The sequence below is a fragment of the Erpetoichthys calabaricus genome, chromosome 5, assembly GCF_900747795.2.
Source record: "Erpetoichthys calabaricus chromosome 5, fErpCal1.3, whole genome shotgun sequence".
Taxonomy (NCBI): Eukaryota; Metazoa; Chordata; class Cladistia; order Polypteriformes; family Polypteridae; genus Erpetoichthys; species Erpetoichthys calabaricus.
This window is the reverse complement of record NC_041398.2, coordinates 228374330-228399098: the sequence shown is the minus strand read 5'-3', so window position 1 is coordinate 228399098 and position 24769 is coordinate 228374330. Positions and strand designations below refer to the sequence as shown.

Genomic DNA, 24769 nt, shown 5'->3' with positions numbered 1-24769 from the left:
GGTTCACATACTTTTTACTTTGACTGTAGGTGGGAATAAAAACCCACAGCCAGAAGGGTCCTCCAGGATTGAATTTTGAAACCAATGCTGTAACCTGTTTAACCTAGTTTAGGAGACCATGACCCATACCTACAAGGCAGGCACCAGTCCTAGGTGGTGTGTCAGTCCACTCACACAGGAATGATTTAGAAAAGAGAACAGCCTGCGCATCAACTGGGACTGTGAGAAAGACCTACATGAGAATGTGGGCACTCAGTGTGGGATATGAGCCCAGGAGGTTGAATCCATGAGGCAGGACAGTTAACCACTACACCAGTGTCATGGTGCAGGTTGTCTCCATACTCCTGTTGTGCCCAGAAGCCTCTCAAACCCGCCATCTTTGATAGTTATTAAACCGAGATGAGTTGTGCAAATGAGGACACATACACATAGCAAGGGGTATGTGCAAAAAGGTGAACAGTATGTTTATTTAAAATGATCCAAATAATCTGTCCAATGTGCGGTGCAAACTTCAAAAAATAAATATCCATTAAAACAGTGACAATCTGTGAGTTTAAAACACAGAATTACACTGACAGTAAAAACCAACATAGTCATCGGCTCCTTGAAGTTCCTTCCACTCTTAGATGAGCTCAGCACAACTCCCTCTTCATCTCCCCGGCTCCCCCATTACTAGCTCAGCCTGCGGAGACATCAACGGCCGTGTTCCTCACCACCCGACCCCCGTCTCGGCTGCCTTGAGCGGCATTGGCCAGAGCACTCAGACTCGTTTTTCCTCCCCTTATCCTTTTCACTTCCCTGACGTGCCTCGGATCCCTGGGGAGGACTTAAACCACGATTGTACCCGCTCCTCTAGAATAATCAGTGGGGATGATCCGCCCCTAGAGCATCAATCCTTTTCTCCACTGCAGGGCCAACAACTGTGCTGCCTCTCATACACTGGCTGGCTGGCTCGTCCTGCCTCTTCACCCGATACTGCTCCCATGACTCTCTTTCTGTTTTTCCCCCTCTCTCTGTCATGCAGGCTCCTCATATACTGCCTCTCTAATTGAACACAAGTGTAATAAGCTGCCTCCTCCATGGCACCATTGAGACAACTGACTGATCTTCCTGCCTCTGCACGTGTGTGTGCCGTGGTCAACCAGTGTCTCAATTAACCATAGATTGAAACGCACTTGCACACACCCGTGCCCAATTGGAGCCTACACTTTTTGGGGCGTGATTACGTATTTAAACCACTTATCACAACTACCACCACCACCATTCCCTTGGTCCACCAAAGATAATGTCACAATAGACCACTTTTCCACTGATGTTCAGTTGCAGACTTTATGTACATAATCTTAGCAAGTTGGAAGCAGCTGGCTGCCAGCTTCTATGAAGGCCAGTTGTGTAATGTGATGTACCCAGTGAATCACTCTAACTAGTTTCTATTTAGACATAAAAAGTTCTACGGAAAATAAACAAAGACTGATTCAGCAATGTACAAAAACAGTGGCACAGTTGATGGTTCTGTGGATGTAGTTCTAGAGACCTGTGCTAGACTACCAGCTCGACGATTACGGTATGTTCTCCTGAAGTCCATGTGCACTTTTTCCAACATGGGAAACACGTTTGTTTTGGCTTAAACAGCAAAATGAATTGATAATCCTAAAGGACTCTTCACCAAAAAGGAAGCAAAAGCAGCACCAGAGGAAGATGACACGGTTAGAATATTGTAAGGCATTTTGAAAATTTCTGACTTGCTGCACACCTAGCAGTTTAACCACATCCTGAAATTGATGAAAATAAACTCACAAGGTTAGTGATGTTTATTTTTTTCCAAATCATGATCTTTATCTTGACCATCAACAGATGAAATGAAAGACAAAGTAGCACCTGCGGCAATCAGTTAGCAGCAAAACTCTCAGCCTCAGGGTCACCATGAAAAAAAAAGTCTTGATGAAGAAGATGGCTGTGTTCTCTCTCTTGGTTGTTGCCTATGCGTTTGTAAGTCATGAAGGTGAGTCTGTCTATTTTAAATGTTTTACTCACAGAATAATTGGAATGTCTAGTGGTGCTTTATGTTGATAATGTTAATAATATCCAATTTGACAGGTGATTGTTTTGAAATTGTTGGTGGAAGAGAGGTCTTGCCTCACTCAAGACCCTACATGGCTTACCTTAATACTTTGTGTGGTGGAGCTTTGATTAAACCAAACTGGGTGCTGTCGGCGGCACACTGCAAAAAGTGAGTACTGTCATTTCTGAGGTGTTATGTGTTTTTGGGGTGGATGAAGAATTTTAGTTATTACTATTGTCTTTTGACATCTTTGTACTCTATTTTTGGTATGTCATAAAAAGACATAGATATCAACAGGTGAGTACTTACAAGGAGATCTACAATGAGAGTCTTGATAACAGGTAGAAGAGGACCAGCTAATAGAAAGAAATCAAGACAGAATGTGAGGTAGTTAGGAGACCAAACAAATAAAGATAAAATAACGGCTAAACAAATGAGAACTATGGACACAGAAGAGAACTGTAAAATGAGCAACACACAGTAATACTGAGATTACAGCTCTCAATTTGGTGTGGTTATAGTTCATTTTGAACGTGATTTTTTTGTAGTTGAAATTGTTTAAGGTCATTCTATTGGTGTCCTTCCCAATTATTTCTGTGATTTTTTGATTAAATGTAACTGGGTGCCAACTGCTGCACACTGATAGATATGCGTGCAGATGGCTTCACCTTTAATATCATCTATTTATTTGGTATCCTTTTATATGCTTTGAAAATACTTTTTTTTTTTTGTCCAGCGCCTCCTGACTCACAGGTATCAGGATTCCCTCACATATGATCTCCCATTTGACTCGTCTTGATGTTTAGTTATGTAAGAAGTCAAGTTTTTTGGAGTACCCCTTATTTTTTTGGCCCACTAGATCAAAAACCTCCTAATTTTTCATATCTTATGCAGGAAATAACACCCTTGTGATAAACAGTAAACCAATAGGAATCCTCAGCAAAAATGATCAGAAACACTTGATGTTTTGTATGCCACATTAACTGAACCGAAGGGTCCACCCTCTAATGGGATATGAAGAGTCAAATTCACTCCTTTCCACAAAACTTTGAAAAAATGGGGATGTGGATTTTCCTTTATGCTATTTTGACATTGCTGATCATGAATATGATGATATTTTTTATATTTAATTCTTTACTAGTGGTCACAGCTCTCTAAGAAGAAGATTAAAAATGACAAATGTCTAACATAAACACATGGGGTATTGTTTTAGACTATTTCAAGGGCAGTGATTCCGAATATGATGTTACTGTCTGAGAAGCTCTGACCATCTGACTTGCAACATCAACCCTATTGTTGACAGCAGTAGCTCTGTTATTACTCAAGACAGAAGTTCTTGTGTGTATGTTTATTTATTTTATATATATATATATATATATATATATATATATATATATATATATATATATATATATATATATATATATATATATATATATATATATATATATATATATATATATATATATATATTTCAATGGGCGGCATGGTGGCGCAGTGGGTAGCACTGCTGCCTCGCAGTTGAAAGATCTGGGGACCTGGGTTCGTTTCCCGGGTCCTCCCTGCGTGGAGTTTGCATGTTCTCCCCGTGTCTGTGTGGGTTTCCTCCGGGCGCTCCGGTTTCCTCCCACAGTCCAAAGACATGCAGGTTAGGTGGATTGCCGATTCTAAATTGGCCCTAGTGTGTGCTGGGTGTGTTTGTGTGTGTCCTGCGGTGGGTTGGCACCCTGCCTGGGATTGGTTCCTGCCTTGTGTTGGCTGAAATTGGCTCCAGCAGCCCCCCGTGACCCTGTGTTTGGATTCAGCGGGTTAGATAATGGATGGATGGATATATATTAACTTCTGTCTAATTTTAATTTATCCTTGAAGACAAATATAGTATAATCTAATCTATTTTTGATTGTTGATTCTTTGCTATGGATTTAGCCCTCTATGGACCTCTATCAGAGGGTTAGAAATGACAAATCTCTATTACAATCAAGAATATTTAGACTTTAAACATTAAGTTGAAGCACACATTTTAATATTTCAAATATTCATCATAACTTTTTGTAGATCTTTAGCATGTACTTCTACCTCATGAAATAAATCGATACATTTCCTATGAACATCCCAAATCAGGGTGGCTTATGCTAATTCTGACCTTTTTCAATGATTGTTAATCTTTCTGTTGTGCACAAGAGTCTCTCCAAGAATTAGTTCAGTTTATTATTTTATTGATTTATTTTTTGTATACTGCTGTTCACTGAGTGCAGTCTCAGAGTGCTGTGACAAGTTCATAGGCAGATACAAATATAAACTTTACATTTTACTAATTACATAATTAATACAGATAAAGACACAGACTTGTTTTAATAGACAGGAAGACAATATTATTTAAAACTGACTGACATAAATGTCCATTAATTAATTGTTGAACTATAATTAATCATAATAATAATAGTTCTTTACATTTATATAACACTTTTCTCGCTACACAAAGCACTAATGTGCAGAATCAACCTGGATGATGTGATGGCTACCACACATTATCGGTTAGGTGGTGAAGGGTTGAGAGAGTTAGCCAGTTACAGACAGGGGATGATTATGGGGTGAGGATGACCAGTCTGTGGAGGGTAATTTAGCCAAAATACTGGATATCTTTAAAGACGACAAAGTGCCAGGACCTCGATTTTATGTCTTATCCGAAGGATGGCACCATGTTTACAGCACAGTGTCCCCGTCACTGATATGGGTCATTGAGATCCACATTTAGACCACAGGCATGTCATAAAGGCACCTGCTAGCCTGCTGGTCTCACCAACACCATTTCTAGGAGCACCCCAAGCTTTTCCTGATTGGTCCCCCATCCAAGCACTGGCTGAACCCAAACATGCTTAGCTTCAAGTGGATGACCTGTTCAGAAGTGCATGAGTTATGACAAGCTGGCAACAGAGGAGAGGAAAATTATAACCTGGTCAGAAGCCTCAGTGGAGAAAATAAACTTCTAAGGGTCCAGGATCAGTTATAACAGACAATATCAAAGACAGAGTCAGACACAGTTAGAGACCTGAAGACCTCAGCCAACTTGGCTGAGGAGCTTGTTGGGTTGAAAGGCCTGTTCTTGTTACAACTGTTCGTATGTTCTAATGTTCTAACTGACCACTTATGCACCGCTGGGGATTCTACAGTAGAGTTTGTGTGTTAATGTTATTTTCAATGCTATTTCTCTGGGTAATTTAATGTGCTCTTGGAAATACAGTAGACATAAGGGTGGGCCACAGGAAATCCTTAAGGTGAGGTCAGTCTATTGGAAGACACATCAGAGTATCAGCAACATTTCACATGCAATAAGATAAACTAAGTATTACATTATTGCAATCACCAATCCAAGTACAAAAATCCATTTAAGGAGTTAAAACATCTACGGTCACTTTCTGCACACTTTATTGTGTTGTTTTATTTTAAATGGAAAGTGAAGGGGTCTGAATATGTTTCTGAACCACTGCATGCCTATTACAAAGGGTCTTAATCTTGATAATCCAGTTTTCTGCACACCTAACCATTTGGTAAAATGGTGATTGTAAACTGGCTCGGGGTGAGTGACAGTCACTGGAGCCCTTCAACTGTCCCTATGCTCATGCATGTGACAATAGATAGATCAATTCTCAGGGAGGGAATTTCACTTCATTCACCAGCAGTATAGAACATTTAGTCATAGTGCAAACCAGTAAAAACAAATTGCAAACTATTATATAAGTGTTAAGCACAGGGCTATGCACAAAATACAAACAGTGACTATTTAATATACAGTAGAACCTTGAAACCCAAACATCTCCAGACTCAAACAATTCAGAACATGAACAGGTCGTTTAATATTTTTTTTGCCCACAAACAAGCAAAATATCAGAACACGAACCTCCTGCTAAAACTTTTACAGATCAAGATTGCGGCCGTGAAGAGCTGAGACAAAGCCAAACAGGCCTGCGTCCACTGTATAAAAAATTAGCAGGAGGCAGTATTTCCGAGGCAATCACATGCGAAAAAGCAACGTTGATATGTGACGATTTATTGAAAAAAAAACTTGGAACTAGTGCTTATATAGGCAGTGACAGTGAGTTTAAAGCATCAAGGGTGTGGTTTGAAAAATTTCAATATAAAATGATTTATATCATTAGTTTTGTATGTATATAGGTATAAATAAGCAATCACTTTAGGGGTCTGGAATGGATTAATCCTATTTACATTATTTCTTATGGGGAAATTCGATTCGAAACTTGACCAGCCTTCTGGAACGGATCAAGTTTGTGTTTTGAGGTTCTATGCCAACGAGTAAATTCTAACTGGTGGGATGATTTAATAGTTATATTAATGGTATTACCCTCCTCGAACCGCCACCTTATCGTGGTGGAGGGGTTTGCATATCCCAATGATCCTAGGAGCTCTGTTGTCCGGGGCTTTATGCCCCTGGTAGGGTCACCCAAGGCAAACTGATCCTAGGTTGAGGGATGAGACAAAGAGCGGTTGAGTAAACCTCCTATGAAGAACAAAAAATGTGGACAGCATTTTCCCCCTTCTAGAGCCAGGCCTGGAGGTGGGGCTTGATGGAGAGCACCTGGTGGCCGTGCCTGCACCCATGAGGCTCGGCTGGGCACAGCCCGAAGAGGCAACATGGGTCCCCCTTCCCATGGGCTCACCACCTGTAGGAGGGGCCAAGGAGGTCGGGTGCAGTGTGAGTTGGGTGGTGGCCGAAGGCGGGGACCTTGGTGGTCCGATCCTTGGCTACAGAAGCTGGCTCTTGGGACGTGGAATGTCACCTCTCTGAAGGGGAAGGAGCCTGAGCTAGTGCGTGAGGTCGAGAGGTTCCGGCTAGATATAGTCGGGCTCACCTCGACGCACACCTTGGACTCTGGAACCAATCTCTATGAGAGGGGCTGAACTCTCTACCACTCTAGAGTTGCCCCCTGGTGAGAGGCGCCGAGTGGGTGTGGGCATACTTATTGCCCCCCGACTTGGAGCCTGTTCATTGGGGTGTACCCCAGTGGATGAGAGGGTAACCTCCCTCCGCCTTCGGGTGGGGGGACAGGTCCTAACTGTTGTTTGTGCGTATGCACCGAACAGCAGTTTGGAGTACCCACCCTTTTTGGAGTCCCTGAAGGGGGTGCTAGAGGGCATACCTTCTGGGGACTCCCTCGTTCTGAAGGGAGACTTCAATGCTCACGTGGGCAATGACAGTGAGACCTGGAAGGGCGTGATTGGGAGGAATGGCTCCCCCGATCTGAACTCGAGCAGTGTTTTGTTATTGGACTTCTGTGTTCGTCACGGATTGTCCATAACGAACACCATGTTCAAGCATAGGGGTGTTCATATGTGCACTTGGCACCAGGATACCCAAGTCCTCAGTTCAATGATAGACTTTGTGGTCGTGTCGTCGGACTTGCCACCACATGTCTTGGACACTCGGGTGAAGAGAGGGGTGGAGCTGTCAACTTATCATCACCTGGTGGTGAGTTGGCTTCAATGGTGGGGGAGGATGCCAGTCAGGCCTGGTAGGCCCAAACGTGTTGTGAGGGTCTGCTGGGAATGTCTGGCAGAGTCCCCTGTCAGAAGTAGCTTCAACTCCCACCTCCGGAAGAACTTCGACCATGTCCCGAGGGAGGTGGGGGACATTGATTTCGAATGGGCCATGTTCCGTGCCTCTATTGTCTAGGGACAGTGCCTCTGGATTGGCAGATCGGGTTGGTGGTCCCCCTTTTTAAGAAGGGGGACCGGAGGGTGTGTTCCAACTACAGAGGGATCACACTCCTCAACCTCCCTGGAAAAGTCTATTCGGGGGTCCTGGAGAGGAGGGTCCGTCAGATAGTCAAACCTCGGATTCAGGAGGAACAGTGTGGTTTTCGTCCTGGTCGTGGAACAGTGGACCAGCTCTGCACCCTTGGCAGGGTCCTGGAGGGTGCATGGGAGTTTGCCCAACCAGTCTACATGTGTTTTGTGGACTTGGAAAAGGCATTCGACCATGTCCCTTGCGGAATCCTGTGGGGGGTACTCTGAGAGTATGGGGTACCGGACCCCCTGATAAGGGCTGTTTGGTCCCTGTACATCCGGTGTCAGAGCTTGGTCCGCATTGCCGGCAGTAAGTCAAACCCATTTCCAATGAGAGTTGGACTCTGCCAGGGCTGCCCTTTGTCACCGATTCTGTTCATAACTTTGATGGACAGAATTTCTAGGTGCAGCCAGGGTGTTGAGGGGGGTCCGGTTTGGTGGGCTCAGGATTGGTTCAATGCTTTTTGAAGATGATGTTGTCCTGTTTGCTTCATCAGGCTGTGATCTTCAGCTCTCTCTGGATTGGTTCGCAGCTGAGTGTGAAGCGGCTGGGATGGGAATCAGCACCTCCAAATCTGAGACCATGGGCCTCAGCCGGAAAAGGGTGGAGTGCCCCCTCAGGGTTGGGAGCAAGATCCTGCCCCAAGTGGAGGAGTTCAAGTATCTTGGGGTCTTGTTCACAAGTGAGGGAAGAATGGAGTGTAAGATCGACAGGAGGATCGGTGCGGCGTCCACAGTGATGCAGGCTCTGCATCGGTCTGTCGTGGTGAAAAAGGAGCTGAGCCGTAAGGCAAAGCTCTCAATTTACCAGTCAATCTATGCTCCTATCCTCACCTATGGTCATGAGCTATGGGTAGTGACGAGAAAGAGATTGCGAATACAAGAGGCTGAAATGAGTTTCCTCCGTAGGGTGTCTGGGCTTTTCCTTAAAGATAGGGTGAGAAGCTCAGTCATCCGGGAGGGGCTCAGAGTAGAGCCGCTGCTCCTCCGCATCAAGAGGAGTCAGATGAGGTGGCTCGGGCATCTGATCACGATGCCTCCTGGACACCTCCCTGGTGAGGTGTTCCGGGCATGTCTAACCGGGAGGTAGGCCCCGGGGAAGACCCAGGAAATGCTTGAGGGACTATGTCTCTCAGCTGGCCTGGGAACGCCTCAGGATTCCCCCGGAAGAGCTAGAAGAAGTGGCCGGGAAGAGGGAAGCCTGGGTATCTTTGCTCAAGCTGCTGCCCCTGCGACCTTATCTCGGATAAGCGGAAGAGGATGGATGGATATAAATGGTATTCTTCATGAGGGGATACAGTACATATTGAAATGGACAGACAGTATCCCTCTATCTAACTATCTGTTCCATGATGGAATGGCATATTGTCTGGAGTTGTTTCCCACCTTCTGCCTAAATCTGAATTTAAGCAGATTTAAAAATGCACATACTGTATGTATGATTGTATCTATTTGTCTATATATACAGAGATTACTTTATAATTTCCAGTCCCACTTTCAAAGCAGCTAAATAAATGTCTTGTTAGCTTGAGTCCACTGTCTCTCTTGTAGAATCAGGTGGGGTGACATCATCAAGGAGATGAAATGAAATCACACATTACTTCATATTAAATGAATTCCAAAGAACTAATATTGAAACAACATGTGGTATTTAATTTTCTCATAAATGAACACTATGCAGTTAATCAAGTTTTGACTGTAGATGAGCCTGGTGGCACAGCAGTAGTTGTGATTTCTTTCACATTCCTCATTTTTCCATACACGGAGCTGCAGGAATAGCTGATGCGGATTGGTGACAATATGGCTTTGGTGTGTATGTACATGTGCTCCTCAACTTGGTTGACACCACCATCAAGGGTTTATATTTTAATTTCTGGTTGCCCATATATCTGAACTGAAACTTTTTGTAAAGGATTTGATGGAATCTTTGGAATCACACACCTTTATAATGACAGATTGTTTATGGTATGCTAAAAAAAAAAGATCAAATTTGACCTTTTTATGCATTTTATGTTTCCATTTTTTTTTTTAAGATTAAAAAATATTCAAGTGACACTAGGAGCTCATTCACGGAACAAAAATGAAAACACCAAACAGAAATTTCAAGTGAAGACAGTTGTTGTCCATCCTCACTTTAACTCTACTACATATTCCAATGATCTCATGCTCCTTCAGGTATGCATTTTATCTATCCAGTTCTTAGACGGCTTCCATCCAAATCAGGCCTTTCACAAAAGTGAAATCAAAACAATATTTATTGGTTGATTATACATTAGACAGTGAATTTTAGGCAGTGTAGTGCTGGTGAAGAAAGAGTGTGACACCAATTCCTGAATAAAAAGAAGGCCTTTGGTCTTCAAATCCTGGAGCTAAATTACTTAGCCGGCCTGTGCCCCAACTGAAAAAAAAAACAAAAGAAATGTGTTTTAAATGTATCAAGTCACCTTTGAAAAGGGCATCAGCCAAATAAAAAGAAATTAATTGTGTCATGAAACATGTATTTTGTTTCCTATTTACACACTTGTTTAAAAATTTCTTCATTTACTGAAGTGACACCTTGTGAAAATGAAATACATTGAACTATTATGATTGGATTCTTCTTTAATTTTTTTGTGCAGTTTTCTACAGCAGTCAATATCTTCTAGATGTCCTTTAAGGGGTTTTCAGACCCAAGAAATACATTTCTGCAGTTTGACATTTTTGTAGTTTGTGTTTTAACTAAAAGCTTTATTAAAAAGTTCTTTATTTGTTATGATATCTTTTAACACCATTTTGTATGGGCAATGGGCGTATCCTTCATTACTTAGGTAATATTCCCATGATTCACTGGTATGGTGAGACATCATCAATGAGAACATTTAAGGATTGCTCTTCTTCATCCCAATTTAACCGAGACTGGATAAAAACCTGTGAATGTAATATTTTCATGCAGAGAGGTAATAAATAAATAATGTATGATATAATAAAAGCCAACAGTGACCAATGCTGTACAATGTTAAAAAAAAAAGAAAAACAACTTTTTTTAAATCTCACGTGAATCGCATTGCATAATCCAAATGTCAATTATCCACTTGTATGCTCAAAAAGTGCAAAATGTGCATTTTTTTGCTAAAATATTGTCAAATAGATACCCCCTGAAAAATCAGCACATATCATAAACAGGAGACACATAGGATTACCTTTTTGAATGACAGATCCACCTAACACCTTCATTCATTGGTCAAGAGTCCTCTCTTCAAATCAAAAGTCAAAGCAATGTGACTTTAGTTTCCTGCTTATGATGTGCACTGATTTTTCAGGAAGTATCTATTTAACCATATTTTAGAAAGTAAAAGTGCATATGTTTTGGACATTTTTTATACAACTAGATAACTGACATGTGAATAATGTGGCACAAGTAATGTGAAAATTTATTCTTTGGTCCATGGACTTTTTGGCATCGTTTGCAATTGAAGAAAACTAGTCACTATGGGTTTGTATTATATTGTAAAGTTTTTTTAGCACCGTTCTATACAAAAACACCAGAGTAAAAAGTTTTCTTGGCCATCACTACAAACTATATGGGGTAAATAACATATTAAATAAATACATTTATATATATATATATATATATATATACTAGCAAAATACCCGTGCTTCGCAGCGGAGAAGTAGTGTGTTAAAGAGGTTATGTAACCATATATATACATAAACATATATACATATATATACATATCTACATATACACATATCTACATATACATATATATACATACACACATCCACATATACATATATATATATATATATATATATATATATATATATATATATATACATATACAAATTTACATATCTACATATATATATATATATATATAGATATAAATATAGACATACATATATACATACATACATTCACATATATATATATATATATATATATATATATATATATATATATATATATATATATATATATATATATATATCAAAATACCCGCACTTCGCAGCGGCGAAGTACTGCTTTAATATTTTAAATAATAAACTGAGGGAAATTATACCAATAATTATTTGTTAAGGATCTCTTTGTATACCATGTTGTCAGTTCGCCCCTCCGGTTGTAATATGACCAAGTTGTGCGCTGAGCTTACTCTTGAGCATGCAACGTATACTTGGCCATGTGAAAAGGAAATCAAGAACAGCAAGACCGCGCCAGCTGCGGAGCTCAGCTCGGAGCGAAATGAAGTGAATGAAATGAGGTGAATGGGAGGGGAGATGATCACGTGACTCCAACACCCACCTTAACTCTCCATCCCTCCACAAACACACAAAGACAGTCTCTCAGATCCCAACTCTCCTTTATATATATAGATAAATAGCAAAATACCCGCGCTTCGCAGCGGAGAAGTAGTGTGTTAAAGAGGTTATGAAAAAGAAAAGGAAACATTTTAAAAATAACGTAACATGATTGTCAATGTAATTGTGTTGTCATTGTTATGAGTGTTGCTGTCTTTTATATATATAATAATATACACACACACATAAACATATATATACATATACATATATATACATATCTACATATATATATATATACATATACACATCCACATATATATACATATATATATACACATATCAACATATATATATATATACATACATACACACACACACACACACACACACACACATACATATACATATATATATATATATATATATATATATATATATATATATATATATATATACACACATATATATATATACACATACAGATATATATATATATATATATCTGTATGTGTATATATATATGTGTGTGTATATATATATATATATATATATATATATATATATATATAGTATATATATATATATAGCAAAATACCTGCGCTTCGCAGCGGAGAAGTAGTGTGTTAAAGAGGTTATGAAAAAAAAAAAGGAAACATTTTAAAAATAACGTAACATGATTGTCAATGTAATTGTGTTGTCATTGTTATGAGTGTTGCTGTCTTTTATATATATAATATACACACACACACACACATAAACATATATATATACATATATATATATATATAAATATCTACATATACACATATCTACATATACATACGTATATACACATATATACATCCACATAAACATATATATACATAAACAAATTTACATATCTACATATATATATATATAGACATATATACATTCACATATATATATATATATATATATATATATATATATATATATATATATATATATATATATAAACTGTATATATATATATATATATATATATATATATATATATATATATATATATATATATATATATATATATATATATATATAAACTGTATATATATATATATATATATATATATATATATATATATATATATATATGGATAATGGACGTATGGACATTTGTATGCATAGCCCCATTTGCCCGTTTTCGTTTTTTTTCTTTCTTCAGTAATATTTCAGCAAACCCGGAGCTTGTCAGTTCAAATCCTGGTACTGACACCACTGTGTGACCCTGAGGAAGTCACTTCACCTGCCGGTGCTGCAAAAAACAAAAGTAATGTAACAAATTGTACCTCAGATGTTGTAAGTTGGTGGAATAAAGGCATAAGTAAAATAGATAAATATGTATTATACACATAGGAACTATTCATTTATTTTCAGTTAAGTCATCTTTAGCAAACTTTTATAAATGAGGGTTTCTGATTTTTAGTGCAAACTGTTTCTTCTTCATTGACGTTTTCTCTTGGAGAGCTTTTTTCATTTCATTGAAAATGAAAGCAGCAGCTGCCAAAATATGTAGCTTTCTTATTAATTTTTCAACATTGTGTAAAATAAATGTATAAAGTAACATAAAAGGTTTAAATACTGGTTATTCTTTTACACTAAAATATTACTACAGAGATACAAAAAAAGTAAAATGGATATGTTCTTTTTCTTTAAGGAGATTAAATATTACTGAAGAAAGAAAAAAAAAATTAAACAGCCAAATGGGGCTATGCATACGAACTTAAAAGGTTTAAATAAAACAGAAATATACACTTTTATTTTTACTTGCTTAACTTGTGGAGGGTGTATCCTGTAGCAAAGCCCTAACTTTTTTCGTGAAAGCCCGTTTCAGTCAATAAGTCTTAAAAAAACGTGTAAAGATATTGACAATAAGCTAAGTCATCTGCGGCAAAGTTTTAAAAATGAGGGTTTCTCCTTTTTAGACAATAAGCTACGCAAACCCAGGAAGACATGGAATCGTTTAAATCAAGTATCATTACATGTTCCTTTCTTAAAGAGAAGTAAGGCAGTACTTATAAGCTTACATATTTATATATAGACATACATATATATATATATATATATATATATATATATATATATATATATATATATATATATATATATATATATATATATATATCTGAAGCCGTGCAAGCACACTCTTGAGAATGCAACGTATAGTTGTACAGAAGAAAAGCAATCTTGCCTCAAATGAATGGCAACCTTTTGTAGGTCTATGAAGTTAATTTAAACTTTAGGTTTACACGGTGCTTTCTTTCCGAAGTACCTGCACTCATGAATATGTCTGTATGTGTCAGTCGGTCAAATCCACGCGCTTCGCACCGGCGAAGTACCGCTTTTAAATTTTTATTAAGAAGAAAATAAAACGTTTTTAAATTGAGGGAAAATATACTAATAACAGTTTGTTAAGGATCAGTTTTTTTGTGAAGCTGCCTTTACTCGAGTGATCACTTCGACCTGACTTGGTGGCCAAGTATAAGCGTTACCTGGAAGTAACCACCCATACAATCAGATTGTGAATCAGACTACGAATGCCGTGAATGTAATTACACACTCACTGCACTTGCTTACGGTAATCGAACCTCGGACGTCAGCGCTAGAGGGGCTTAGTAGCGGTGAAGTATTGCTTTTAAATTTTAATTAAGAACAAAAGAAAACCTCAGAGGTTCAATTCCCGAAAGGGAGTGAAGTGAGTGTCCGGTTACCTAGCAGGTAACGCTTATGGTCGGACAGCAAGTGACGTAACATCAGCCACGGTGCCTTCAGTTGTGAGAAGCAGATCATAGAATGATTGAAAATAGTTTTGTATTTAGGCGAGCTTTTAAGCCTGAGAAATCACCCCGTAAATGCACACGTTTAATTGCACATGTGTTAATATGTATGGTTACACAGTATTAAAAGACAGTGAACAACGTCAGTTACCTTTGTTCCCGCGTTTGATAAAAGGCGAGCTTTTAAGCCTGAGAAATCACCCCGTAAATGCACACGTTTAATTGCACATGTGTTAATATGTATGCTTACACAGTATTAAAAGACAGTCAAAAATTAACGTCATTTACCTTAGTTCCTGCGTTTGACTCGTGCTGTAAATCTCTTCCTTGTTTTTAGGTCACGTGATTACGTAGGAGGCGTGATGACGCGATACGTGACTCCGCCTCCTCCATTACAGTATATGGACAAAAAATATGTTCCAGTTATGACCATTACGCGTAGAATTTCGAAATGAAACCTGCCTAACTTTTGTAAGTAAGCTATAAGGAATGAGCCTGCCAAATTTCAGCCTTCCACCTACACGGGAAGTTCGAGAATTAGTGATGAGTGAGTCAGTCAGTCAGTCAGTCAATCAGTCAGTCAGTCAGTCAGTGAGTCAGTGAGGGCTTTGCCTTTTATTAATATGTATATATATATATATATATATATATATATATATATATATATATATATATATATATATATATATATTGTAGCAGTAGAAGCGTTTGTCCACCTCTCGAACCCTCAGGTACCACTCTGATGACCAGGTGAATGTATAAATTATATTTATTTTATAATTATATGGTGCACCAAGCACTCTCCTCCACTCCACACTCATTAACTACAATATTCTTCTCTAATAACACAATCCTCCACTCCCAGACACGTCGCCACCCTACCTCCCAGCTCAGCTCAATGTCTGGGCTTACCCAGAGTCCTTTTATAGCCCCTGACCCGGAAGTGGCTCCAAGCCAAACCCACAAGTCCGTTTTCCTTCCGGGTCAGGGCAAAGTCCTTCTCTTCATCCCGGGAGCACATCGCTTCTTCCAGTCACGTGACTGGGATGCACTCCCGGGTTATAGGGCATGCCAGAGCCCACTAGCCCCCCTACAGCGACTCCTGGCGGCCCCCAAGGTATCCAGCAGGGCTGTGTCAAAACACTACAAAGTCCATAAGGCCCTGCTGGAACTCGGGGCACAAATATGCTGTCCGGAGGGCTCCTCCTAGCGGCCTGGGGGTGATGACCGGAGTCCATAGCCGGTCGTCTGTCAGAATATATATATATATATATATATATGCACATTCGCATGACAATATATATATCCATCCATCCATCCATCCATCCATCCATTATCCAACCCATTATATCCTAACTATAGAGTCACAGGGGTCTGCTGGAGCCAATCCCGGCCAACACATGGCACAAGGCAGGAAAGAAACCCTGGGCAGGGCGCCAGCCCACTGCAGGGCACACACACACACACCAAGCACACGCTAGGGACAATTTAAAATCGCCAATGCACCTAACCTGTATGTCTTTGGACTGTGGGAGAAAACCCACACAGACACGGGAAGAACATGCAAACTCCATGCAGGGAGGACCTGGGAAGCGAACCCGGGTCTCCTAACTGCGAGGCAGGAGTGCTACCGTGCCGCCCCAATATATATACACACAACAAAATCACAATCATGACAAACTGTACATAAAATATACACTTAAAATATCCAAACACATACAGTACACACTCATAATCATAAAAGGTACATGAAACAACCCATACAAACATAACATTTAACCTTTTACAGGTTTAAAGGCTAGAGAAAACAAATAAGTCTTTAATGATGAGTTAAAAGTAACAAACGTTGGGGCAGAAATAATATAATATAATATAATATAATATAATATAATATAATATAATATAATATAATATAATATGGGCGGCACAGTGGCGCAGTGGGTAGCGCTGCTGCCTCGCAGTTGGGAGATCTGGGGACCTGGGTTCGCTTCCCGGGTCCTCCCTGCGTGGAGTTTGCATGTTCTCCCCGTGTCTGCGTGGGTTTCCTCCGGGCGCTCCGGTTTCCTCCCACAGTCCAAAGACATGCAGGTTAGGTGGATTGGCGATTCTAAATTGGTCCTAGTGTGTGCTTGGTGTGTGGGTGTGTTTGTGTGTGTCCTGCGGTGGGTTGGCACCCTGCCCGGGATTGGTTCCTGCCTTGTGCCCTGTGTTGGCTGGGATTGGCTCCAGCAGACCCCCGTGACCCTGTGTTCGGATTCAGCAGGTTGGAAAATGGATGGATGGATGGATAATATAATATAATGATACGGTAAGGAATTCCAAAGAGAGGGAGTGGCCACCACAAAAGCCTGATTCCCCCCTTTGCTTTAATGTCGATCTTAGCACCACTAAAAGCATCTGCCTAGTAGACCATTGTGCTCTTGCTGGGGTGTAAATGTGAAGGAGTTCTGAAAGGTAAGAAGGGTCCATTCCATTCAAACATTTAAAAACAATTAAAAAAGATTTTTAAAAAATTCTGTAGTGGATCGGAAGCCAAAGGAGTGAAGTCCGTATTGGTAAGATGTGGTCACATTTGTCAATAGGCAAGCAGCAGCATAGTTGCAGGTGTCATAGTGATGCCTGATCAATACCTACATCCAAAAATGGTTTCTGGGATTGAAAAAAATTAAATGTGAGAAACTATACTTCCTGATTTTTACAAAGCTGTGTCTTGTGATCATGTTAGAATCTTTAAGTTCTCAGCAGTGCTTAGTGTTATCTTTATGATATGCATAAAATGTTTGTATTAATTTAAACCTCTGATTTGTATTTTCAAAAGCTGAACCAAAGTGCAGCCTTGAACAAATTTGTTTCAACTCTTCCACTGCCCCATTCTGGAAAAGATGTCAAAGCAGGAATCAAATGTAGTGTTGCAGGATGGGGTGCTCTCAGGTTTGGCAACCAAATGGAAGACAAACTGCGAGAAGTAAATGTAACCATCATAGACAGACAAACATGCAATGGCCCCGATTACTATGAACAATTTGAAATATCAAGGAGCATGCTGTGTGCTGGAGACCCTAAAGGAGGAAAAGACTCCTGCTGGGTAAGATCTCAGTCTCTTCATCACTTCTCTTCATTACCCAGACCTTCTCCTTAACTTTTTCCTTTTTTATTTTTACTTCTTTCATATAAACCTACTGGACCATGTATGATTACTAATATGATCATTCTATTCAACTGGACTTTAAATGCTGCACCCTGGCCAATGCAAGCACAGACAGATGCAAACCCAAGAAGTCAGACATAGGGCGAGTTTTCTGTTGGTTTAGATACATTTTTGGTTTCTCTCCGTGTTTTGTACCTGTTTTTTTGTTCTTAAATTGTGTAAAATTGTTTTCTTTTTCTTTTCTTTTTCTTTTTACTAGTCTGTAAGTAGTTATTTCTTTAAAATGCTTAACAACATTTGCGAAAGTTTCTTATTTTTGATCGTTATCGCCTTTGGAATCCAACGGGACACTAACGCACTACCTGCGCAGGAAATCCCAGGTGTGTGGCCGGCGCTGTTCATTTACAGCCGGGATGCGTTGCTATCTATGAGACCAGCTACTAGTTATTCCCCGTGTATTACTAATATACCGGGCGAATTAAAATCTTTGAAACCCAGAAAGCAAGGAAAAAGAGGTGGACTACGAGTACGTCTGAGACAGAGAAGTTTTAAAACACCTTTGCCAACCATCATCATGAGCAACGCACAGTCCTTGCGAAATAAACTGGACGATCTGAGAGCATCTGCGCGATATCTCCATGAGTACCGTGAAAGCTGTCTGATGTGCTTTACGGAGACCTGGTTTAAGAATACAGACTCGGATACAGCAGTCGAAGTAGATGGATTTGTTTGCGTACGGCAAGACAGAAATCCAGCTTCTGGTAAGCAGATGGGTGGTGGGGTCTGCCTTTACATTAACAAAAGGTGGTGCAGGAATATCACTGAAAAAGAGCGCATCTGCACGGCAAATATTGAATTACTCACCGTCGGACTTCGTCCATACTATCTACCACGGGAGTTTAATCAGTTATTTGTGACAGTCGTTTACATTCCGCCTCATGCTGATGTGGGAGCTGCAGCTGAATCAATTCTTGAAACTGCTCATAAACTAGAAACCAAATCACCTGGTTCTTTCAAACTTGTGATAGGTGATTTTAATTTATGCAGTCTGGAGTCAGTATTACCAAATTATCATCAATATGTGAATATTAACACTAGAGGGGACAAAACTCTAGACAAGTGCTATGGAAATGTCTCTAATGCCTACATATCACATCACAGAGCAGCCCTGGGTGCGTCTGACCATGTCGTTGTTCATCTTCTCCCGAAGTACAAACAGAAACTGAAACAAGAAAAACCAGCCATACGAACAACACAAAACTGGTGCAAGGAAAGTGTAGAGGAACTGCAGGAATGCTTCTCCAGTACAAATTGGGATCTGCTGACATCCTCACAGTCACTGAATGAGGCCACCTATACTGTCAGCGAATATATTCAATTCTGTGAGTCTATGATCATTAAGGAAAAATCTGTCAAGGTGTACCCAAACAGTAAGCCATGGATCACTAAAGAGGTTAAAGTATTACTATTGCAAAAGCAACATGCACATCAAGTAAATTAGTTAGAAGATAAGCGAATTTTACAGCAAAGGATTAACAGGTTAATTAAACAAAATAAAAAGATGTATGGGGAAAAAATCAAGAGGTGGTTCAATGATAACAATCCAAAGCAGGTCTGGAAGGGACTAAAAACAATTACAGGACTGGGCCCTAAAAAGAATGTGGATTTTCCAGCTGACAAAGACCACAAGCTTTTAGCTGATGAACTGAATAACTTTTATTCCAGATTTGAAACAAAGGATTTCAGCACCCAAAATACAGAAATAAAGGAAACGCTTTATAAAAACACCAGGTATTCTGCTGTTATTGGGTTCAGTTTAACTGAAGTGGAAAAAGGCTTGCGGAAGGCCAAAACAAACAGTGAAGTGGGACCAGACAGCATATCAGGTCGGCTCTTAAAGTCTTGCTCTAAGCAGCTCTCCCCAGTTTTTCATTTGCTTTTTAACTGGTCTCTGACCTGTGGTATTGTACCAAATCTATGGAAACAATCAATCATTACCCCTGTATCTAAGGTTTCTAGGCCAAGCTGTTTAAGACCGGTGACACTTACATCTATTCCAATGAAATGCCTTGAACACTTGGTGAAAAACATTTTAATGACAGAGACAAAGTCTTTTCAAGACAACAATCAATTTGCTTATTGTGCAAACAGAAGTGTGGAAGATGCTCTGCTTGTTATCTTACATCAAATCTATACCTTTCTTGATCAGCCTGGTTCATATGTCAGAGCAGTATTTTTGGATTTTTCTTCAGCGTTCAATACTATACAGCCTCATATACTGATTGGGAAATTAAACAGTATGAATGTAAACCCATTTATCATACTATGGATTCAGAACTTTCTCTTAAATCGTTCACAGACAGTTAAAGTTCAGGACACTTTTTCAAAAGCTCTTCATTCAAACACAGGAAGTCCACAGGGGTGTGTCTTATCACCATTACTGTTTACTCTGTACACAAGTGACCTGAGACAGAACAATGAGCACTGCTCCATTATTAAGTATGCGGATAACACCATGATCATAGGACGCATATCTGGGGAGGATGAAAGCCACTATCTAAATCAAGTGGACTGTATGGTAATCTGGTGCAATAAAAACTCTCTCACTCTGAATGTAAAAAAGACCAAACAAATTATATTTGATTTTAAGAGACAGAAATCTGTATGTTCACCTATTGTAGTTCTGGGAGAGGAGATAGAAATAGTGAATGAATATAAATACTTAGGAACTTACCTAGATAACAATCTTAACTGGAATACAAATACAAAAAAATTATTTTCTAAATGCAACCAGCGCTTATTTCTCCTCCATAAACTCAAACTATTTAAAGTAGACAAGGACCTCATGTTGTCCTTCTATCGTAGTATGATCCAGTCCGTGATCACTTTCAGTTTCATTGCCTGGTTTAATAGTCTGACAAACCAAAACTCAAAAAAGCTCCAGCAGATTACGAAGTATGCAGCTAAAGTTATTGGGGCTGATGTAGATGATTTGACTAGTGTGTGTCAGAGGGCAATGCTAAAGAAACTGGAAATCATCTCAACTGATGACAGACATCCATTACATGTAGAACTAAACTTCAGTAAATCAGGAAGGATAGTTGCTTTGAAAACCCACACAAATCGCTCCAGAAACTCCTTTCTTCCTAGTGCCATACGACTTTTCAATAAGAAATATCGGAGATAAGGTTTTTATATATATCCTGTAACCTTTTTTTTTTTTTTTTTGTTGGTATAAATATGTTTTATCTAACTGCCTTACCTTAACCTTTCTTATTTCTATTTGTCTGTTTTATTTCATTCTGTCTGTTACCTGTTATTAGATGCAACTGAGAAGGCAAATTTCATGTTTTCCTGTGTAAACATGACTAAATAAAGAAACCTAACCTAACCTAACCTATTATGTTTGGATTCCCAGAGTTTTTATTGTCATTTTTTGGATAAGAGTTAGTTTCTGTTGGTGCTTTGTTTTTTTTTTTTTATTTATCCAAATTGTGCTTTGTGGTGTTTAGTTTGAGTGGAGTCGCTTCAATGGTCTCTGCGTGGGGCTGACGGTAGATTCTTAGGCAAGGGTATGTTGGTCAATAGGGAATTGATCCTTCTTTTAAAGGGCTGCAAATGACCAAGATTGAGAAGAGGTTGTTTTTGTTGTTCTTGTTGGTCAATCAAAGTGAGAAGGAAACAGAGAAAGCAAACCTGCCACCACAGAAGTAAGAGAACTCATTTGATGCGTGTTGGCTGAAGTTCCTATTATCATGTAAGTGCTCCTGAATATTTAGAGTGGAGGGCCGTTATCTTTTTGGGTTGATTTAGACTCAGCAGTTGTTTATTGTAAGGCAGCTATGTCACCGTGGACTGATTTTAAATCTGGTTAAGAGCCCTATATTTTTTTCTTTTTTTTGTTAAGTTTTTGTCAGATCTCACTGAATATTTTTGCTCTTGTGTGTATGTTTTCTTTTGATTATATCTCACTGTAAATATTTATTGTAGTAATTAAGCAGGTTAGAAAATGCATGACATGGTTTCAGCTATTTTTCCCCACACCTTTGTGTGTTTCTTATATACACTTTATTTTTTATTTCTAATTTTACCCTGATCCCTCAATCTTATCCTTTTACTTTTGCACCTTATTGCACATTACTGCTTTTCCCTGCAGGAAGTTACACTACATAGACACCCACCCTGTCCTCTTAACTACAAACTGTCCTTTCCTGTGTATTCATTTTTGCATGTAATACTAAGTTATGCATGTTCTAGGCATCTTGGAGGAATGTACCAAACACTATTTCCATCTCCAAAGCAGGTTTAGGATTGTGATCACTAAGACTGTCATCAAAATTGGCAAAGTGGGTATCACACTGCCAGAACAAGCACATTGTTATAATTTATTTCATTTTTCCTTTTTCGTTTTTTTTTCATTCATTTATTTAATATTTCTTAGGTTTTCCTTACACTACAAAATTCATCATAGTGTTGTTTTGAGTATTTTATTATCCATGACATCCAATTCTGCTGTCAGAATATCACTTGAAGCTTCCATTTTGAAGTTGATTTTTTTTACCATCTTGTTTAATGCCATTTTTGTTTTTTTTGGACCATGGGTGCCACCACTTTGTGGCTTTTATGTTGTTCTTTTCCATGGAGATTCTTCCTTGGTGCATTGGGGCTGCACTGTTTGTAATGTCATCAATGCAACAGTATAAAAATCCTCTAAAAACAGTAACTGAGATTAGCGACTCACTTTCCTTGATTTTTTCATTACTGGTTATTGAAACAAAGCTCTGCCTTTTGACTCTGATTTTTTGTTTACAATTTTTCTCCACTATTCTCTCTTTTTGACCTGTGGTTCCAACCATCACTTTGCCTTGACTGCATTCTTTCTCCTATGCCTCATGCCTGTTTTTTGAATTGACTGCCACTTTCACAGCCAGTACACAAAACACATATCTCACAGCTCAACAAAATGTCTACTTTTAAGATGATGATGATGTCTGATGATTTTATTTTTCACTGAAAAACTTTATTGGCACACTAAATAATAGGTAAACACATGAGGAACGAGTGTAGGTCAGTGCTTCCAGACAAGGACTAAACACATTTCTTTCTTTGTCGATGGTGTGAATGTCTCTATTCATGAGACACCCCCCTTTTTTTTTTACAGAATGTTTTGTAAAGCGAACCTCTGTTTCACCACAAATTCAGTTTTGCACAATTACTGGCTGATCACTATTAACCATCTTCCTTCCCATTTGATCTATATATATGCTTTCTTTTCAATTTTAATAAATTTAATCAAAGAAATATTCTCAAAATTTAGAGGATTTCATCCTTTTCTTTTCCAGGGAGATTCAGGAAGCCCTTTGCTGTGTTACGAGGGCTATGATTTGATCTACCGAGGGATTGTCTCCTTTGGTATAAATTGTGGAGTGGCTCATAAACCAGGTGTGTACACACTCCTTACAGAAGAATATCTCAGGTGGATTCAACAAACGATTCAGCATTACGAATGATGAAATATTTCTGTCACTCCTTATCACAATCCTGTACTAACTTTCTGAGATCCTCTGCTTATCTGACATTTGTGCCATCTTATATGATTTAATAAAATGAAAGTTAAAGCAAAAATCAATATACAGTCACCGTTTGTTCCTTCAATACTAAAGAATATACAGGTATATTTTTTGTGGTCAAGCTTTTAGTAATATAAAATGAAACAGGAATACAGTAAAAGAAAACCAACAATAATAAATGATTTTGGGGCTATGTAAGAACAAAAACAAAACATAGTTTATTTTTTTTGTATAGCCCAAAATCACACAGGAAGTGCCGCAATGGGCTTTAACAGGACCTGCCTCTTGACAGCCCCCCAGCCTTGACTCTCTAAGAAGACAAGGAAAAACTCCCAAAAAAACCTTGTAGGAAAAAATGGAAGAAACCTCGGGAAAGGCAGTTCAAAAAGAGACCCCTTTCCAGGTAGGTTGGGCGTGCAGTGGGTGTCAAAAGAAGGGGATCAATACAATACAATGCAGTTCACAGAACAGAACAAATCCTCAATAAAAAAATAAAATTTTTTTTAGAAGTACGGAGCAGAATTTAACAGTAGATGATATCACATAATAAGATTTAGATAATTTTAGACTCCTGGAGACCTCATCCATCAAGCTGCCTCCCCCATTTGGCCATTCCACGGCTGAAACAGTGTTGGGCCATCCAATCCGAAGAAAGGACCCCTCTTTCTCACAATTCCTGTGATCCTCCATCAGGGATAACTTTACCTTAGGCAGGCAAAACAACTTGGCATTTGAGTACCGAGAAGAGAAACAGAATAAGTGAGGGTTAGTATCCAATTCTAACTATCATGTTACTTATGTTTTAGTGCTAATGACTAACAACAGAGATGCAGTCCATACAGTTAATCAGCAGCTCTAGTCAGGATATGCTAAACTGAAGTAGTGAGTCTTCAGCCGGGATTTAAAAGCTGAGACTGAAGGGGCATCTCTTGTAGTAACAGGCAGACCATTCAACAGTTTAGGGGCCCTGTAACTAAAAGCTCGACCTCCCATTGTTATTTTATTAATCCTTGGAACCATAAGCAGACCAGCATCTTGAGATCTTAATGTGCGCTCTGGTTTGTAAGTCATGATAAGTTCAGACAAGTAAGCTGGACCTCGGCCATTTAAT

General features: G+C 39.0%; 1 protein-coding gene across 1 annotated transcript; it reads left to right on the top strand.

Annotated features, from left to right (window-relative positions):
- Nucleotides 1-1837: 1837 nt before the first annotated feature.
- On the top strand, nt 1838-23737 carry LOC114652304 (granzyme A-like). The gene is made up of 5 exons (XM_028802623.2): nt 1838-2002; nt 2098-2230; nt 9898-10039; nt 17759-18025; nt 23431-23737. Exons 1-5 carry the CDS (start codon nt 1924-1926, stop codon nt 23596-23598), a joined length of 789 nt encoding a protein of 262 aa, XP_028658456.1. The 5' UTR covers nt 1838-1923; the 3' UTR covers nt 23599-23737.
- The last annotated feature ends 1032 nt before the right edge of the window (nt 23738-24769 follow it).

Excerpts from the sequence above, each read along its gene's own strand:
- LOC114652304 (XM_028802623.2), top strand. The coding sequence starts at position 1,924 with ATGAAAAAAAAAGTCTTGATGAAGAAGATGGCTGTGTTCTCTCTCTTG. Across the intron at positions 2,231-9,897 it reads TCGGCGGCACACTGCAAAAA|ATTAAAAAATATTCAAGTGA; the intron begins GTGAGTACTGTC and ends TTTTTTTTTAAG. Across the intron at positions 18,026-23,430 it reads GAGGAAAAGACTCCTGCTGG|GGAGATTCAGGAAGCCCTTT; the intron begins GTAAGATCTCAG and ends TTTCTTTTCCAG.